This window comes from Hibiscus syriacus, unplaced genomic scaffold (genome assembly GCF_006381635.1).
Source record: "Hibiscus syriacus cultivar Baekdansim isolate YM2019G1 unplaced genomic scaffold, ASM638163v2 tig00111745_pilon, whole genome shotgun sequence".
NCBI classification, from domain to species: Eukaryota; Viridiplantae; Streptophyta; class Magnoliopsida; order Malvales; family Malvaceae; genus Hibiscus; species Hibiscus syriacus.
Genome location: NW_024063168.1, coordinates 649,003 through 664,345, shown reverse-complemented (window position 1 = coordinate 664,345; position 15,343 = coordinate 649,003). Strand labels below are relative to the sequence as shown.

The 15,343-nt window shown below is 30.9% G+C and overlaps 1 protein-coding gene across 1 annotated transcript; it reads right to left on the bottom strand.

The window, feature by feature from the left end:
* Positions 1-27: 27 nt before the first annotated feature.
* LOC120169115 (protein SENSITIVE TO PROTON RHIZOTOXICITY 1-like) lies at positions 28-2,325 on the bottom strand. Its single transcript, XM_039177335.1, has 2 exons — positions 2,101-2,325; positions 28-1,549 (listed from the first exon to the last, which is right to left on the bottom strand). Exon 2 carries the CDS (start codon positions 1,503-1,505, stop codon positions 39-41), a length of 1,467 nt encoding a protein of 488 aa, XP_039033266.1. The 5' UTR covers positions 1,506-1,549; positions 2,101-2,325; the 3' UTR covers positions 28-38.
* Positions 2,326-15,343: the final 13,018 nt, after the last annotated feature.

The following is a 15,343-nucleotide window of genomic DNA, read 5'->3' as shown; positions in this document are numbered from 1 at the left end:
AGAAACATTAATTAGCCACAGTCAAGATTATTAAGGTTTTAGTCTTCTCCACTTTTCTGAGGGTAACTACAGGACCCGGAAAGGAGAAATGCAAACGAACTCTCAGAATCATCATATGGTGGCCGAGGGAATTCATGAAACCCACCAAAATTACATGTATCGAAGTTCAACGGAGAGAAATAACCAGCAGGGTCATTGATGCTCCCTTTAATATCCATACTACTTTGAGCCTCATTTTCACTAGAAACATTAGAGGAAAAGTTGATGTTCATGCTACCAACCTTATTTGCGGCTTGATCGCCGTCCCCTCGATCAGATGGCCAAACGGGTGCTTTAACTTCTTCTGAAGGAATGGCTGGAGTGTGACCTTGGAAAAGAGCAATATGCCCAAACAGCTTATCTTTCCTTGAAAATGTGGTGCCGCAAGAACAAAGCCATTTATCTTTACCACAATGCTTCTCATGAGTTTTCAGATCGGCAATTACCGAGAATTTCTTGGTATTGCATCTGCTGCAAATGTAGCTTTTGTCACAGTGGGTTCTCTTGTAATGGTTTTTGACGCATAAAATGGTCTTCAGAGGCTGAAACTTCTTGTGATCCTTGTTCCGCTTGCAACCAGCATAAGGGCAGGAATACCTCTTAATAATAGCTGGTTCGGAGCAGGATTCTTTAGTGGGTTTTGCAAGTGCTCCAGGTGTTTTGTACTCATCTCCGTGACCTCTCATGTGCATCCGTAAATTTGCATCTCTTTTGAATCCTTTTCCACATATAGTGCAGAAGTGAGTGTGGGGTGCAAGGATTTCTTCCTTTTCTAACTGCAATATCTCATACGTGTCAGGTAAAAGGCTTTCTCCTTCCTCCACATCTTCCTCATCTTTTAATTCATGTTCCTCGATTACATGATTCTGCTCATTTCCATTCTTACGACTAATATCAACAGAGTTCGGAAGCTCAGAGACTTTGCTTCCACAACCATTTTGGGGATGAACTCCATCATTCAGCCCTTGCGCAGAAGGGAAGACGACTCCACCAAACTGCCCAGTTTGTTCGAGAGATGGAGTGGCTACAGAAAGAGTACTCTTACCAGATGGGAGAAGACTACCAGCAGTAGATATCAACTGAACTATTATCGACGTGAGATCAGCTGTAACCAGCTGCTGCTGCTGAGCAACAAGTTCATCCGGTCGCCCCAACACTTGGCCCTTCCGGCCAATGATTAAATGCACCAAATCCTGAAGCTGGTGGATCTTCTGCTCAAGGAACGAAAGATTGTTTAGCATCGCACTCGGATCCCAGTCTTGGACTTCACTGGCTTGAAGCAATTCATTAAGGGCACCTTCTTGGATAAGGAATTTGATTTGGTTATCAGACAACATCGAAGGATGAGTTTGGTCGAATTCCTGGAAAGGCGACTTGATCCTGGTGCTGTAATCTAAAATAGATGAATCTTCCCAGTTCTGCCGTGTAAAAGGTGCTTGTTGGGGATCTTTCTCTTCAAGATCCATGTTCAGGCCTTCTTAGATATCAAGATCTAAATACCAAGTCAAATCTGGGCAGCATCAAGAGATTAGGAAATCAAATCACCACAATCAAGTTTATCCATGAACTCGAGCAAATTCCATTCTTTTCCACCAATAAATTAGTAAAAAGAAACTGCCTTATTCTCTCCAATCCGAAGACATAAAAGAAACAAAGTACCTAAAGAGAAAAACAAAAACCAGTTTCCTGAATTCAAACTCAAATCAAATCAAATCACCACAATCACTCCTTAGATTGAACCAAAATCCCAGAGCTCATTCCAAAGCTCCAGCAAGAACTTGACCCTTAAATAAATAAAAAACTCACTTTTTTTGTTGACCGATTCCATTCCAAAGAAGCTTTCCCCCTCCCCCCCTCAAATCAAATCAGCAATTTAAACACCCAGAATATCATATCAAAATTTAGTAGTAGCCGAAACAGTTGAAGCAACTAAATTAGAAAGATCTGGCCGATCTGCTAATGCCCAGTTACAAAAATCCAATCTTTTAGAGTTCAGATACCGCAAAGCTTAAAAATCAAAACTTTAAACTAAAGGGTAAATAAAACAAAAGAGAGACTTACGAGATTCAACATGGCTCAGATGTGCTCCTCATCTCGAGCTTCTAAAGACACAGAGGTGGAAAAAGAGAAACGAAGATCGACTCGGTCAACTTATTAGAGAGAAAAGGGGCACAGAAGAGGAGTGTACGTGGGCCAATCCCAATCAACCAAGACCGCTGATATCTTTTCAAGAAAATCAATTAAAATCGAACGCAATGGGGTGGTTTCAGAAATGATCAGAACCGTCGGTCGGCAAACCTCATCATCATCATTGGGTTTAGGGGGGAAAAGTACAAGTGGCTTTGGTGAAGGAGACAGGAGACGGTAAAGAAGGAAAAATTATTAGATAAACTCGATTTATTGTGTCATATATTATTTTAATTAATAATACTTGTTGATATCATTTTTTTTAAATAATTATTTAAAAAATTATTTTAAATATTTTTAAAAAATTATTTTAAAATTAAGTGATTCTCCTTTATTAAGATCATAAATATCGTAGTTAGTCAGATTTATTAAATAATTTCTCATGAGGAAGGAACGGAGTTAGGATGGGTCCCACACCACACGGCTAAGATAGCTTAGATTCTCTTTTTTAGTATTTATTTATTTTTGGTATAAATTACATTTTAGTTATTGTACTTTCAAAATGCTTTTATTTTGGTCATTAAAAATTTAAACTTTATGTTACATTAGGTTATAAATTGAAAACATAGTATTTAAATCATATTTACACTTATTAATATTATAAAATTTAAAACGTATCAATTTAAATTATAATAAAAGTATAAAAAATTATGATAGCTCGTTAATAATATTTTTATATATAAAATATGTTATTAAGAAAAATTGTGTTATCAATATTTTGTAACATGTGAGTTTAAAATTATTACGGAAATAATAATTTAGATACTTGTCTTGACAAAAAATATATATCTTCTATCAATTTATATCTAACAACTAATTTAAATATTAATAAAAACAATTAATAAATAATTATATTTGTGTGTATATTCATTTGAAAATATTTTAAATAAAAAAATACTTAAAATATCTCATCAAAATATATATTTAAAATCACTTCAAGAAATATATATCTAAAATATAATAATTTAAATTAATTCATACTAACATATATACTGAAAGTATTCATATTTTTCATTCAAATATTTAAATATTTTAAATAAAAAAATACTTAAAATATCTCATCAAAATATATATTTAAAATCACTTCAAGAAATATATATCTAAAATATACTAATTTTTTTATCTAGATACTTAAAATAGTTTTTAATAAGTGTCATGTGCAAAACACCTAATTTAATTAAAAAATTAAATATCTAAATAACAATAATTATTTTGAATTGCTATTTAAATTAAAAGTTACTTTAAGGGTAAATACACGTTTAGTACCTAAACTATCAGCTTTAGTTCATTTTCAATTTTTTTTCAAAATGATATCTAAAGTTTTGTTTTTGTTTTATTTTAGTATCTCCGTTCAAAATTTAACGTTAAGTTTTTTTTTAAGAAAAATGAAAGTTTAGGTACTAAAACGGACCAAAATCGATAGTTTATGTACTAAACATGTTAAGTTTTTAATGACGGGTACTAAAATGAATCAAAAACTAAACGGTATGTATGATTTAAAAAAGTTTAAGTACTAAGATTGACCAAAACTAATAGTAAATTAAACATTAAATATGATTTAAAAAACTTTAAGTATTAAAATTGACCAAAATTAATAGTTTGGATACTAAATATGTAATTTAACTTTACTTTAAATGCATATTTTTAAATATAAGCCAGGGCGAAGGAAAAGTCCCAGGAAGCTACGCCACCGCCATGTCGGAGGAGGTGTTTTTCTTTAGTTTTTTTTATTTCCATGAAAGGTGGTCAGCAATGCTACATGCTAGATTCGTCTTCCTTCACTCTTTATACCTTTTTATTGACTTTTTATATTCTAATTCCTTAGGAAATACTCCAAATCTTTACTTTATAAAAAATTATACGATGTTTATAAAGTTCAAACAACGTGACGCAATTGAAAATGTAATAAAATATAAAATATTTTGAGTTGGACGTAATTTAATTTAAAGAGTAATCGTTTAATTCAAAGTTAAAAAATAAGAGAAAATGGATGCAGTTGAAAATGTGATAAAAATATATAATATTTTATATACATAATTTAAAATATTAATTTTTTAACAGTTTTTATTAAATGAAAAATATTATGCGTTTTATCGTGTTTTCACTGTGTTTTCTGTCACATGAATCTCCAATACAAGGATGCAAGTTTTCGTAAAATTAAGTACGTGAATCTCGACTGCAAATGGACATTAAATACATAGTGATAATGTTATTACTTCCAAATTCTTAGATATTACATAATTTCCGTCACTTTGGACAAGAATATCCCTTAAATAATGAATTCTTTTCGTATGGATTTTTCTCAATTCTCAATTTTTCGTTCTTTACTCAAAATTATAAATATAATAATAATGTTATACAAATAGCCTAATTTAGTAAGATATTGACAAGTTTGAGTAAATAAAATTATTTTTTATTTTAAATATTTAATAAATTAATCATTTATGATTTTATGAGGTTAAAATTGAAATCATTGTAAAAAAATATAATTATTTAAAATAATATCTAACTTTGAGCCATTAAAAATGAATCTTATACATTAAAAGGTAATATCTTTGTCCACTTGAGACCATAATATTATTTTTTTCATATTATATTATATTTTATATAAATAAATATGATACTTATGAAAACATTTAAAAATATAAAATTGATATACTAATTATATTAATTATATGTTAAATACATTTTTTCTCAAAAGATAGACACTATAGCAATTAAAATAATTCTATGAATTTTCATTCACATATTTATAATGTAATATCAGAGTTTAACTTATTTTTAAAAAACCCGTATATTTCTCCAACCAAACACTGTAAACTTACATTTTAAATTGTTGATATTGATATCAATTAAGAATACTGATAGAAGTTATTCTCAATATAATATAATATTCTAATAATCTTATTCTCTAAATTAATTTTACATTTTACGAACAAAACGACCCTTAGAAATTATTCACTTCAATTATACCATTTTAAATTGTTGATATCGATACTATTAAATGTGTATCGATACTTTTAAACATTGATTCTAAAAGAATTTTTTGTCATTGAAGATATGAGTACTGAATTAAAGGAGAGCAATCTGGACATCATTTGTCATCAGTTTGGTTGAAAAAAAATAATTGGTTTCAAAATTCAATTATACTTTCAATAAAACAAAACACATTTAATTGATGTTAGAGAATTAAATTCTAGGGTAAAGTACACAACTGGTCCCCGATTATAGGATATTATTTTATTAAGTCCGTTGACTATTAAATATTACAAAAATAGTCTTTTAACTATAGAATGATGCTTTATTAAGTCTCTTAACTTTTAAAAGTTACAAAATGGCCACCCAACTATTCATTATGTTCCAAACTTGTCATTTTCAGTTAAAAAATTGACGGTTGTCTAATCCGTACGTTAACATAATAACTGAGATATGATAGCCATTTGAGATTCTGAGATCGGATTTTATCATATCACAGTCAGTAGGTTGATATTCAACTGATGATACCGTCAATTTTTTAACAGAAAAGGACAAGTTTAGAACCTAATGAATAGTCAAGCGACCAATTTGTAACTTTTTATAGTAAGGTGACTCAACAAAGCAACACTCTATAGTCGAATGGTCATTTTGTAACTTTTAATAGTTGAGGCACTCAATAAAATAGTGCCCTATAGTAAGGGGACTATTTGTGTACTTAACCCTAAATTGTAGTACATATCAAACTTATGAGCGTATAACTAATTAATGCGGACTACAAATATCAATTGGACAATTCATTAAAATTTATAGCTAAGTATAAATACTACTCTCCAAGATATCGTTATCTTTAGACTGACACTTCAATTAGAAGTACTGATATCAATATATCATGTTAAGATTTGATATTTAATTTAAGACACTTCAATTTTAATAAAAGACACCCGTATTATTACTATTTTTATTTTTAAATAAAACGAAAATTGATTAACCATAAAAAAACATGTTTTCCGAAAAATCACCGGTAAATTTTTAACAACCCTAGTTTCACTAGTAAACATGAAAAATCTAAGGGTATGTTTGTTTCACATAAAATATTTTTCGATAGACATTTTCCTCATTTTTTAGTGTTTGGTTGAAGGAAAACTGATTGGTCGATGTAAAACATTTTCCTGGTCAACATAATTTCCTTTGTATTTTCTGGAAAATGACTTACGGTATGATTTTCCGTAAGTCGTTTTCTGAACTTTTCAATTCAAGGTGTAAATAAGCAAAATATTTTTATTTTGTGAATTTATTATTGATATAATATTTTAATATCATTTTAATCAAAATATTAATTATTAAAATATTATAAATATATTTACTAATATTTCTAATGATATAATACTATATTTTATAATATTATACTAATATATTCAATTATATTATAATTAGATATTATATTTTTATTTTAATAATATATAATAAATTATAAATAAACTTTATATTATTTATTAATTCCATAGATAATATTGTTAAATTATTTATAATGAATAATATTATTTATGTATTTATTTTTAGTATAATAATCTAATAATATTTTAATAAAGATATTTAAAATATATTTGTTGAGTTAATCGATTGACGGAATTGGCCAAGAGGGGGGTGAATTGGCAATTAAAAATTTGGTGGAAGCTTTTGTAGAAAATTGAAAGTAATTGCACAGCGATTTAGAATGGTTCGACTTTCTCAATCAAAGTCTACGTCCACTACCTTAGCTATCCACACTAAGGATTTTCCAACAAATTCACTAATTTGTTCTTTCTTTTGAGGCCAAAGAGATAACCTTACAACACTCTTAAGAATATACCCCAATTCTTGAGAACACTCTTTCCCAAAAAGAAGATTACAAATTTGCAAACTTACAAGGAAAACCTCACAAGGTAAGATGTTTGCACAATTCTAGAACAAGAAAAGAACACTCAAAGATAATTACAAATGAGCACAAATGGTGTTCTTGAAAGCAAAATGAATATTGAAAGGAAAATTGGCTTGATTTGCACAAACTTGGTGTTTGATACTTTCTCTCTTGTTTCTCTATGATTTCTTGTTGATCAAGGGCTTCAGAACTTGTTTAAATACACCTTGAATCACTTATGAACGTTGGGGATGATTAGTGAAGATCATATAGTCGTTTTAGTGTGAAAACAATTAATAAAACAGCTTGGAGCGTGGGGGAATCGGTTCCCCCTCATAGGGAATCGGTTCCTTAAGTGTAAAATTCAAATATTTCGACCGTTGATCAGGGGGAATCGGTACCCCCTATGGGGGAATCGGTTCCCTCCGAGCATTCTGGAAATCTCGGAGCCAAACCATTCAGGGGGAATCGGTTCCCTCTGAGCAATCTGGAATTTTTGGCTTTGAAATGGTTCAAAATACTTTGAAATGGTTCGAAATACTTTGAAAGATTATTTTGAAATTGTTTTAAGATTAAAACTTAATTTTACACTTAAGTAAGGATTAAAAATGATTTTTGAAATATTTGGAGTAATGTTTTGATATTCGAATAATTATATCGAATATACTTAGAAAATCATTTGGAAAATCTTAAAATTCATTTAACTTAATTTGTTATATCGAAATATCAAAATGTTTTCAATAATCTCCCCCTTTTTGATATAACAAAACATTTTAGTAATTTTAAGATTTTGAAATCAAGTTTTGAAATTACTCCCCCTTACTTTAACACTTCTCCCATTTATCATTTTTAAAAACACACACTTCTCCTCCTTTTTGTTAAATCAAAAAGATTCAAAGAAACGTGAAAATCATTTAGCCAATTGATTATGTATATGTATGCATAAGCTGCTAAGATCACAATCAAGAGAAACGTTAGCCATTAGTTCCATAATCAATATTCATAAACAATGTGATATGGCAAATTGGTCATATTGCTAATAATGATGTAAATGATGCAATAATGAATAAATCACACCAAACATATAAGTTCACACCATCCATAAATCCAAACAAATTCATAATCCACAAATTCAAACATTCCAAAATATTCAAAATGTTAAAACAATAAGTTTGGAGTTCAAAGCAAAATATAGAATCAAACATCCGTATGAGGATCGGGAGGAGAAAAACGAGCTCACACAGCGGCCATCTCGTGTGAGAGTGCATCAATACGTTCATTCATTGAAGCGTTGTTTGTTCGCATCTCTCGGAGAATCTCTAATTGTTGAGCTCCCATTGTGGATAAATGGGACTCTATAGAAGTAAAGCGCGAATACATGGTCACATATCGGAAATCAAATGTCTCCATAAAGGATTGAAAATATGGAGGCATTTGAGTCGATTGTTGTCCGTGCTCCTCGGGTTGCTCAGGCTCATCTTCGGCTTCATCGATATCCCTCATTAATTGTTCAAACTCTGAATCTTCGTCAGCTTCGAGTGGAGCTTGTGAATAACTAGCTCCCGGAGTAGTTGCAGAAGATCGAACCCATTCACCGGTTTCTTTATTTTTGACCCATCCCGCTCTTGTTAAATAAAGAAGATTGATTTGTTTCTTAAGAGGAAAGGAGGCATCTAGACCAACTCGAAGCTCGGCTTTAGAAAATAGATTACTAAGGATACAACCGTAAAACTAGTGAAGAACAGAGTTTCTTATTTGGCACTAGGTTAACGGTTTCAACAATCTCAACAAAGATAATCTCGGAAAGGTTTATTTTTATATTGTGTTCAAAACAATGCAACCACCAAAGATCTAAAGCTCTGAGAGTAGAATAACGACCCCCGGATGGTCGAAACCACCAAGTGATCATGAGATGAAGAAAACGCTCATGAAGATCTAGAACACTTGCACTATCATTTCGTTTATATCGTGAGCCTAAAACTTGTTTTTCATTTGATAAACCTTCATTATCCAAGCCTAAGGCATTGGCTATGTAAGCCGGATCAAGATGGAAATATTGACCTAGGAGGTAGGAACGTACTCCTATGATTTTGGTTTTGTCACGGTTTTTGATACAAACGGCATTACAATAGAAGATAAGAACAAGTTGATGATAGACAACAAGTTCAAGTTCGAAAAGTTTATCAATTTTCCATTCGTGCAAGATAGGGAGATATTTAAAGTTAATAGCAACCATAGCTTGAAGAAATGGGATACGTTCTTCCCTAATCTTATACGAGTCAAAATATTGGTAAAACCAATAACGATAATCTTTAGGACCCGGTTGATTGAAACAAGAATTTTAGATAGTCAAGTTAGGATCAAGATTTGGAATAGGATTTTGAGGAATAGGAGGAGGATTTGGAGGTGGATTTGGTTGACGACTAGAACGACTAGATGAAGACCTAGCACGTTTAGGATTGGACATGGTAAAGGAAATCGGAATAGATTGGATAACCTGTAATTTTAAAAACAAATGTATGCAATTCAATTAATCCCAAAACTCAATTGAGTCCTCAATATTTCAAGGTTTTCTAAATCAATTCTAATGGGCAAAGTTTTTGAAAAACTTTTGAAAAATATTGTTTTGAGAAACAATATATGTATAGTTTTCATAACAACAACGTAATTTAATCAAAACACAATAATTTGAAAATTAACATTTTTTTTAATTTCGAAAATTTAAATTTTTTTGGAAAATTCTTGTGTTTTTGATGAAATTAGTTGTAACATCTAGTTTCTAATCACTAAACAATCAATGCCCGATCACTATTTCAACCTAGAACTAATTAAAACTAATCCTATGTTCAAAATCAATGAAATGGAGAGTTTAGAAAAATTTACCTTGAAAGATGAAGATTGAGGGGATTTAGATGTTGTTTGCATGATTTTAATGATTCCAACAGGTTTAGAAGATGATATTTGATTCGAATTCCGATTAATATCGTTGATTTGAGGCAAAAATGGAGATTTGAGAAAAGTTGAGAGAGAACGGCGGAAGAGAGTTTGAGTATTTTGGGATTTTGGGTGTTCTGCTCGATTTAATAGAACCCCAGGGGGGTATCGATTCCCCTGTGGGGGGAATCAGTTCCTCTTCAAAGGGGGAATCGATTCCCTCATGAGGGGGGATTGATTCCCTCTGCACCAAAATGCTAAAATCCAATTTTTAAGCACACAAAATGCTAAATTAATCTTCTCTAGTGGTATAGGCAACTCATATATTGAAAAATAATTATGTTCAAACAATTAAATTAATCTTTAATCGATATTTGAACATAAAATTAATTTTTCATCAAGAATCATAAACTCCCCCTAACTAATAGCAATGAATGCAATCAAAAATTACTATTATGAGCATTTTTCAGTATTTATTAAAAGTGCTGAATTATTTTAAACACTAAGTGAAGATAGGTCAGTTAAACCTAATTCTCTCCTAAGTGTCCAAAACCTTTCCTTATCTAAAGGTTTTGTAAAAATATCCGCTAATTGATGCAAAGTATCAACAAATTCTAGAACTACATCTTCCTCAGTGACATGGTCTCTAATGAAGTGATGTCTAATTTCAATGTGTTTAGTTATAGAGTGTTGGATGGGATTTTTAGTGAGACAAATAGCACTAGTATTGTCACACTTGATAAGGATAGTACCTACTTCAATTCCATAATCAAAAAAGTTGTTGTTTCATCCATAAAACTTGTGCACAACAACTACCGACTGAAATATATTCCGCTTAAGTGGTAGATAATGCAACACAATTTTGTTTCTTTGAAAACCAAGAAATCAGCATATTTCCAAGGAATTAGCAAGTACCGGAGGTGCTTTTCCTATCTAATTTACATCCTCCATAATCCGCATCAGAGAAGGCATGCAAGCTAAAACTAGAGTCTCTAGAATACCAAAGTCCTAAACTAAGAGTGTCCTTAAGGCATCTAAAGATTCTCTTAACAGCTAGTAAATGTGATTCCTTAGGACATGATTGAAATCTAGCACATAAGCAAACACTAAACATAATGTCCGGTCTACTTGCAGTTAGATAAAGTAAAGAGCCAATCATTGACCTATATAATTTAACATCTACATATTTACCTCCTTCATCTAAGTCAAGCTTTGTTGAAGAGCTCATTGGAGTATCATGAGGTTTTCCATTTTCCAGTCCAAACTTCTTGAGCATATCTTTGACGTACTTAGCTTGATTGATGAAGATGCCATCTTTTCTTTGCTTGATTTGGAGTCCTAAGAAAAATGAGAGCTCCCCCATCATGCTCATCTCAAATTCACTTTGCATTAGCTTAGAAAATTCTTGGCAAAGAACATCATTAGTAGAACCAAATATTATATCATCAACATAAATTTGAACTACTAATAAATCTTTACCTGTATGCTTTAAAAACAATGTAGTGTCAACCTTCCCTTTTGAAAAACCTTTTTCAATTAAAAAATTTGACAATCTTTCATACCAAGCTCTAGGAGCTTGTTTTAAACCATAAAGAGCTTTTGTCAATTTAAGAACATGGTTCAGAATTTTGAATTTTCAAAAACTAGAGGTTGTTCCACATACACTTCTTCTTTTATAAAACCATTTAAAAATGCACTTTTAACATCCATTTGATATAATTTAAATTCATTGAAACATGCAAATGCTAATAACATTCTAATTGCTTCCATCCTAGCTACAGGAGCGTATGTTTCATCATAGTCTATGCCCTCTTCTTGAGTATACCCTTGAGCAACAAGTCTAGTCTTGTTTCTCACTATATTACCACTCTCATCAAGTTTATTCCTAAATACCCATCTAGTGCCTACAGTAGATTTATTACTAGGCCTTTCAACTAATGTACATACTTTACTTCTCTCAAATTGATTTAACTCTTCTTGCATAACCATAATCCAATGTTCATCATTTAATGCTTCTTTAATATTCTTAGGCTCTACGCATGAAATAAATGCAACATAATTACAAATATTTCTAAGAGAAGATCGAGTTGTTACCCCTTTTGATGGATCACCTATAATTTCACCATCCTTGACATAGTTGTACTCTCTTGGATAAGATATTTCCCTTTCTTCAATGGTTGGATTCTCAAGAGGATCACGAGTTTCCTCATTTTTTGTTTCTTTCTTTGATGATGGTTCTCCAACGTCATGTCTAACGTCATTTGTATTTATAACACCTACATCATCATTCACACAAGAATCCTTCCTTGGAAGGGGATTATCATCGAAAACAACATGTATAGACTCTTCTACAACTAAAGTTCTTTTATTAAATACTCGATAAGCTTTAGAATTTAAGGAATAACCCAGAAAAATTCCTTCATCACTTTTAGCATCAAATTTGCCAAGGTTTTCTTTACCGTTGTTTAAAACAAAACATTTACATCCAAAAGGATGAAAATAACTAATGTTAGGCTTTTTATTTTTAAAAATTTCATATGGAGTTTTCTTTAAAATTAGCCTAATCATTACTCGATTTATAACATAACAAGCGGTATTTGTGGCTTCCGCCCAAAAATATTTTGGCAAATTATTTTCACAAAGCATGGTTCTAGCCATTTCTTCTAAAGTTCGATTTTTCCTCTCAACAACTTCATTTTGTTGAGGAGTTCTAGGTGCTGAAAAATTATGGCTAATACCATTAGAATTACAAAACTCAGTAAATACAAGATTTTCAAATTCAGTGCCATGATCACTCCTAACACTAGTTATAGAGTAACCTTTATCGTTTTGGATTACTTTTGAAAATGTGATGAATTGTTCTAATGCTTCATCTTTAGTACTTAAAAATAGAACCCAAGTATATCTAGAATAGTCATCTTCCAAGACAAATGCATATTGTTTTCCACCCAAGCTAGTAGTTCTAGTTGGCCCAAAAAGATCTAAATGGATCAATTGTAAAACTCTACTAGTTGATACGTCATTAATGGATTTAAAAGAAACTCGCTTTTGTTTTCCTTTAGCACAAGCATCACAGATTTTATCATTATCAAATTTAAGCTTAGGCAACCCTCGAACTAAATCACCTTGAATTAGCCGTTGCAAAACACTCATACTAGCATGTCTTAGTCTCCTATGCCATAACCAACTATCATGTTCATCCTTAGCAACTAGGCATAAATTAGTCATATCAAAAGAATCTAAATGCACCATGTATATGTTTCCTATTCTATGACCAACAAGCATAATCCGATTAGATGCAATGTCAATGACTTTACAACCATTAATTTCAAATAAGACATTGAATCCTTTATAGCATAATTGACTAATACTCAATTGATTATGCTTTAATCCATTCACATATAAAACATTATGCAATGTTGATTATAGAGAGTAAGAGCACATGCATAAAGTTTTTGAAAAAGTTATGCATTAAAACTTTATAATATTTAAACAAAAATCTATGCATAAACATTAAAAATTTCAGATCAAAATTTTGCAAAAACAAAGTTCTTGAAAAATCAATATCAATTATTAAAGAGATATCAATTACATTTTAAAAACAATTTTGACCAAAAATTAATATGATGAACTAGAGTTTATAAAAAAATTACCAAAAATTACCATGTTCATCATACAATATTTTTCAACATACATGAGACAAAACATAATCATTTAGAATTATTTAACATTTAAAAACTCATGCATGCATAGAATAAATGAGCAACCATATAAAATAAAATAAAATTAAGTTTAGAGGTTACCCATTACTTTTTCATGTGTGGCTAGAGCATCTTGAATATCATCAACTTCATCACCATTGCTCCCACACACCTACAAGAGACATTTAAGTAGATTTTGGTATCCAAATTGCTTTGGATCCTTGAACATTAGTTTCAATGCCTTTTGTTCCTTTTGGAACCCATACTTGTCTAATTTTAAATCGTTTTGCTTTCTTTAAAGGACAAGTATGTTCCTTATGACCATGATAATGACAATGTGAACATATTGTCATTATTGAACTAGATGAATTATTTAGAATTATCTCTTTTTCTTTTGTTAAACATTCAAGCTTATCTTTTAAATTCAAATTTTCTTTTTCAATACTTTCAAATTTCATTTTTGAGAGTTCTAAATCCTTCTTCAAGATTTCATTTTGATTTTCAAAATCCATTTTCATTTCTAGAAGAAGTTTGTTTAATTTGAAAATTTCTTTTTCAAAGTTTTCAGATTTTATTTTTGAAAGCTTTAACTCCTTTCTCAACATTTCATTTTGATTTTCCAAGTCTGTTTTAGCTTTCAAAAGAAGATCATTTTTAGCAATAAATTTAGAAATCAATTTATTGTATTTGGAGTTCATGGTCTCAAACTCCGAAAATAATTTATCATAAGCATCTTGTAACTCATTAAAAGATTTTGAATTTGATATATTTGAGTTAGAAGATACCTTTGGCTCTGTGAGAGCTAATAGAGACATCACTTTTATTGGTTCTTCTTCTTCCTTGTCTCTATAGATCTCCTCAAGCTTATCCCACATTTCCCTGGCACTTGAACAAGAAGAAACTCCTTTATATACATTAGAATCAATTGCACAACATAACATGTGCATAGCCTTTGAGTTTTGTTGAGCTTCATTTCGTTCTTGAATACTCCACTTCTTTGCCTTCTTAGTAGGAGAGGAATATCCTTTCTTGATTATCATCCAAGCTTCCATATCAAATGCTTTGATGAATATCATCATACACATCTTCCAATGACGATAATTTGTTCCATTGAAGTGTGGAGGCACGTCAATTGGTCTGGATTCTTCCATGGAGAATGAACCGGAAGTGGACGCCATCTTTATCGATTTAACTCTTCGCGGATCGACTCAAGGGGCGATTAAACCATCAAATGAGTTAGACTCTGATACCAATTGTTGAGTTAATCGATTGACAGAATTGGCCAAGAGGGGGGTGAATTGGCAATTAAAAATTTGGTGGAAGCTTTTGCAAAAAATTAAAAGTAATTGCACAGTGATTTAGAGTGGTTCAACTTTCTCAATCAAAGTCTACGTCCATTACCTTAGCTATCCACACTAAGGATTTTCCAACAAATTCACTAATTTGTTCTTTCTTTTGAGGCCAAAGAGATAACCTTACAACACTCTCAAGAATATACCCCAATTCTTGAGAACACTCTTTCCCAAAGAGAAGATTACAAATTTGCAAACTTACAAGGAAAACCTCACAAGGTAAGATGTTTGCACAATTCTAGAACAAGAAAAGAACA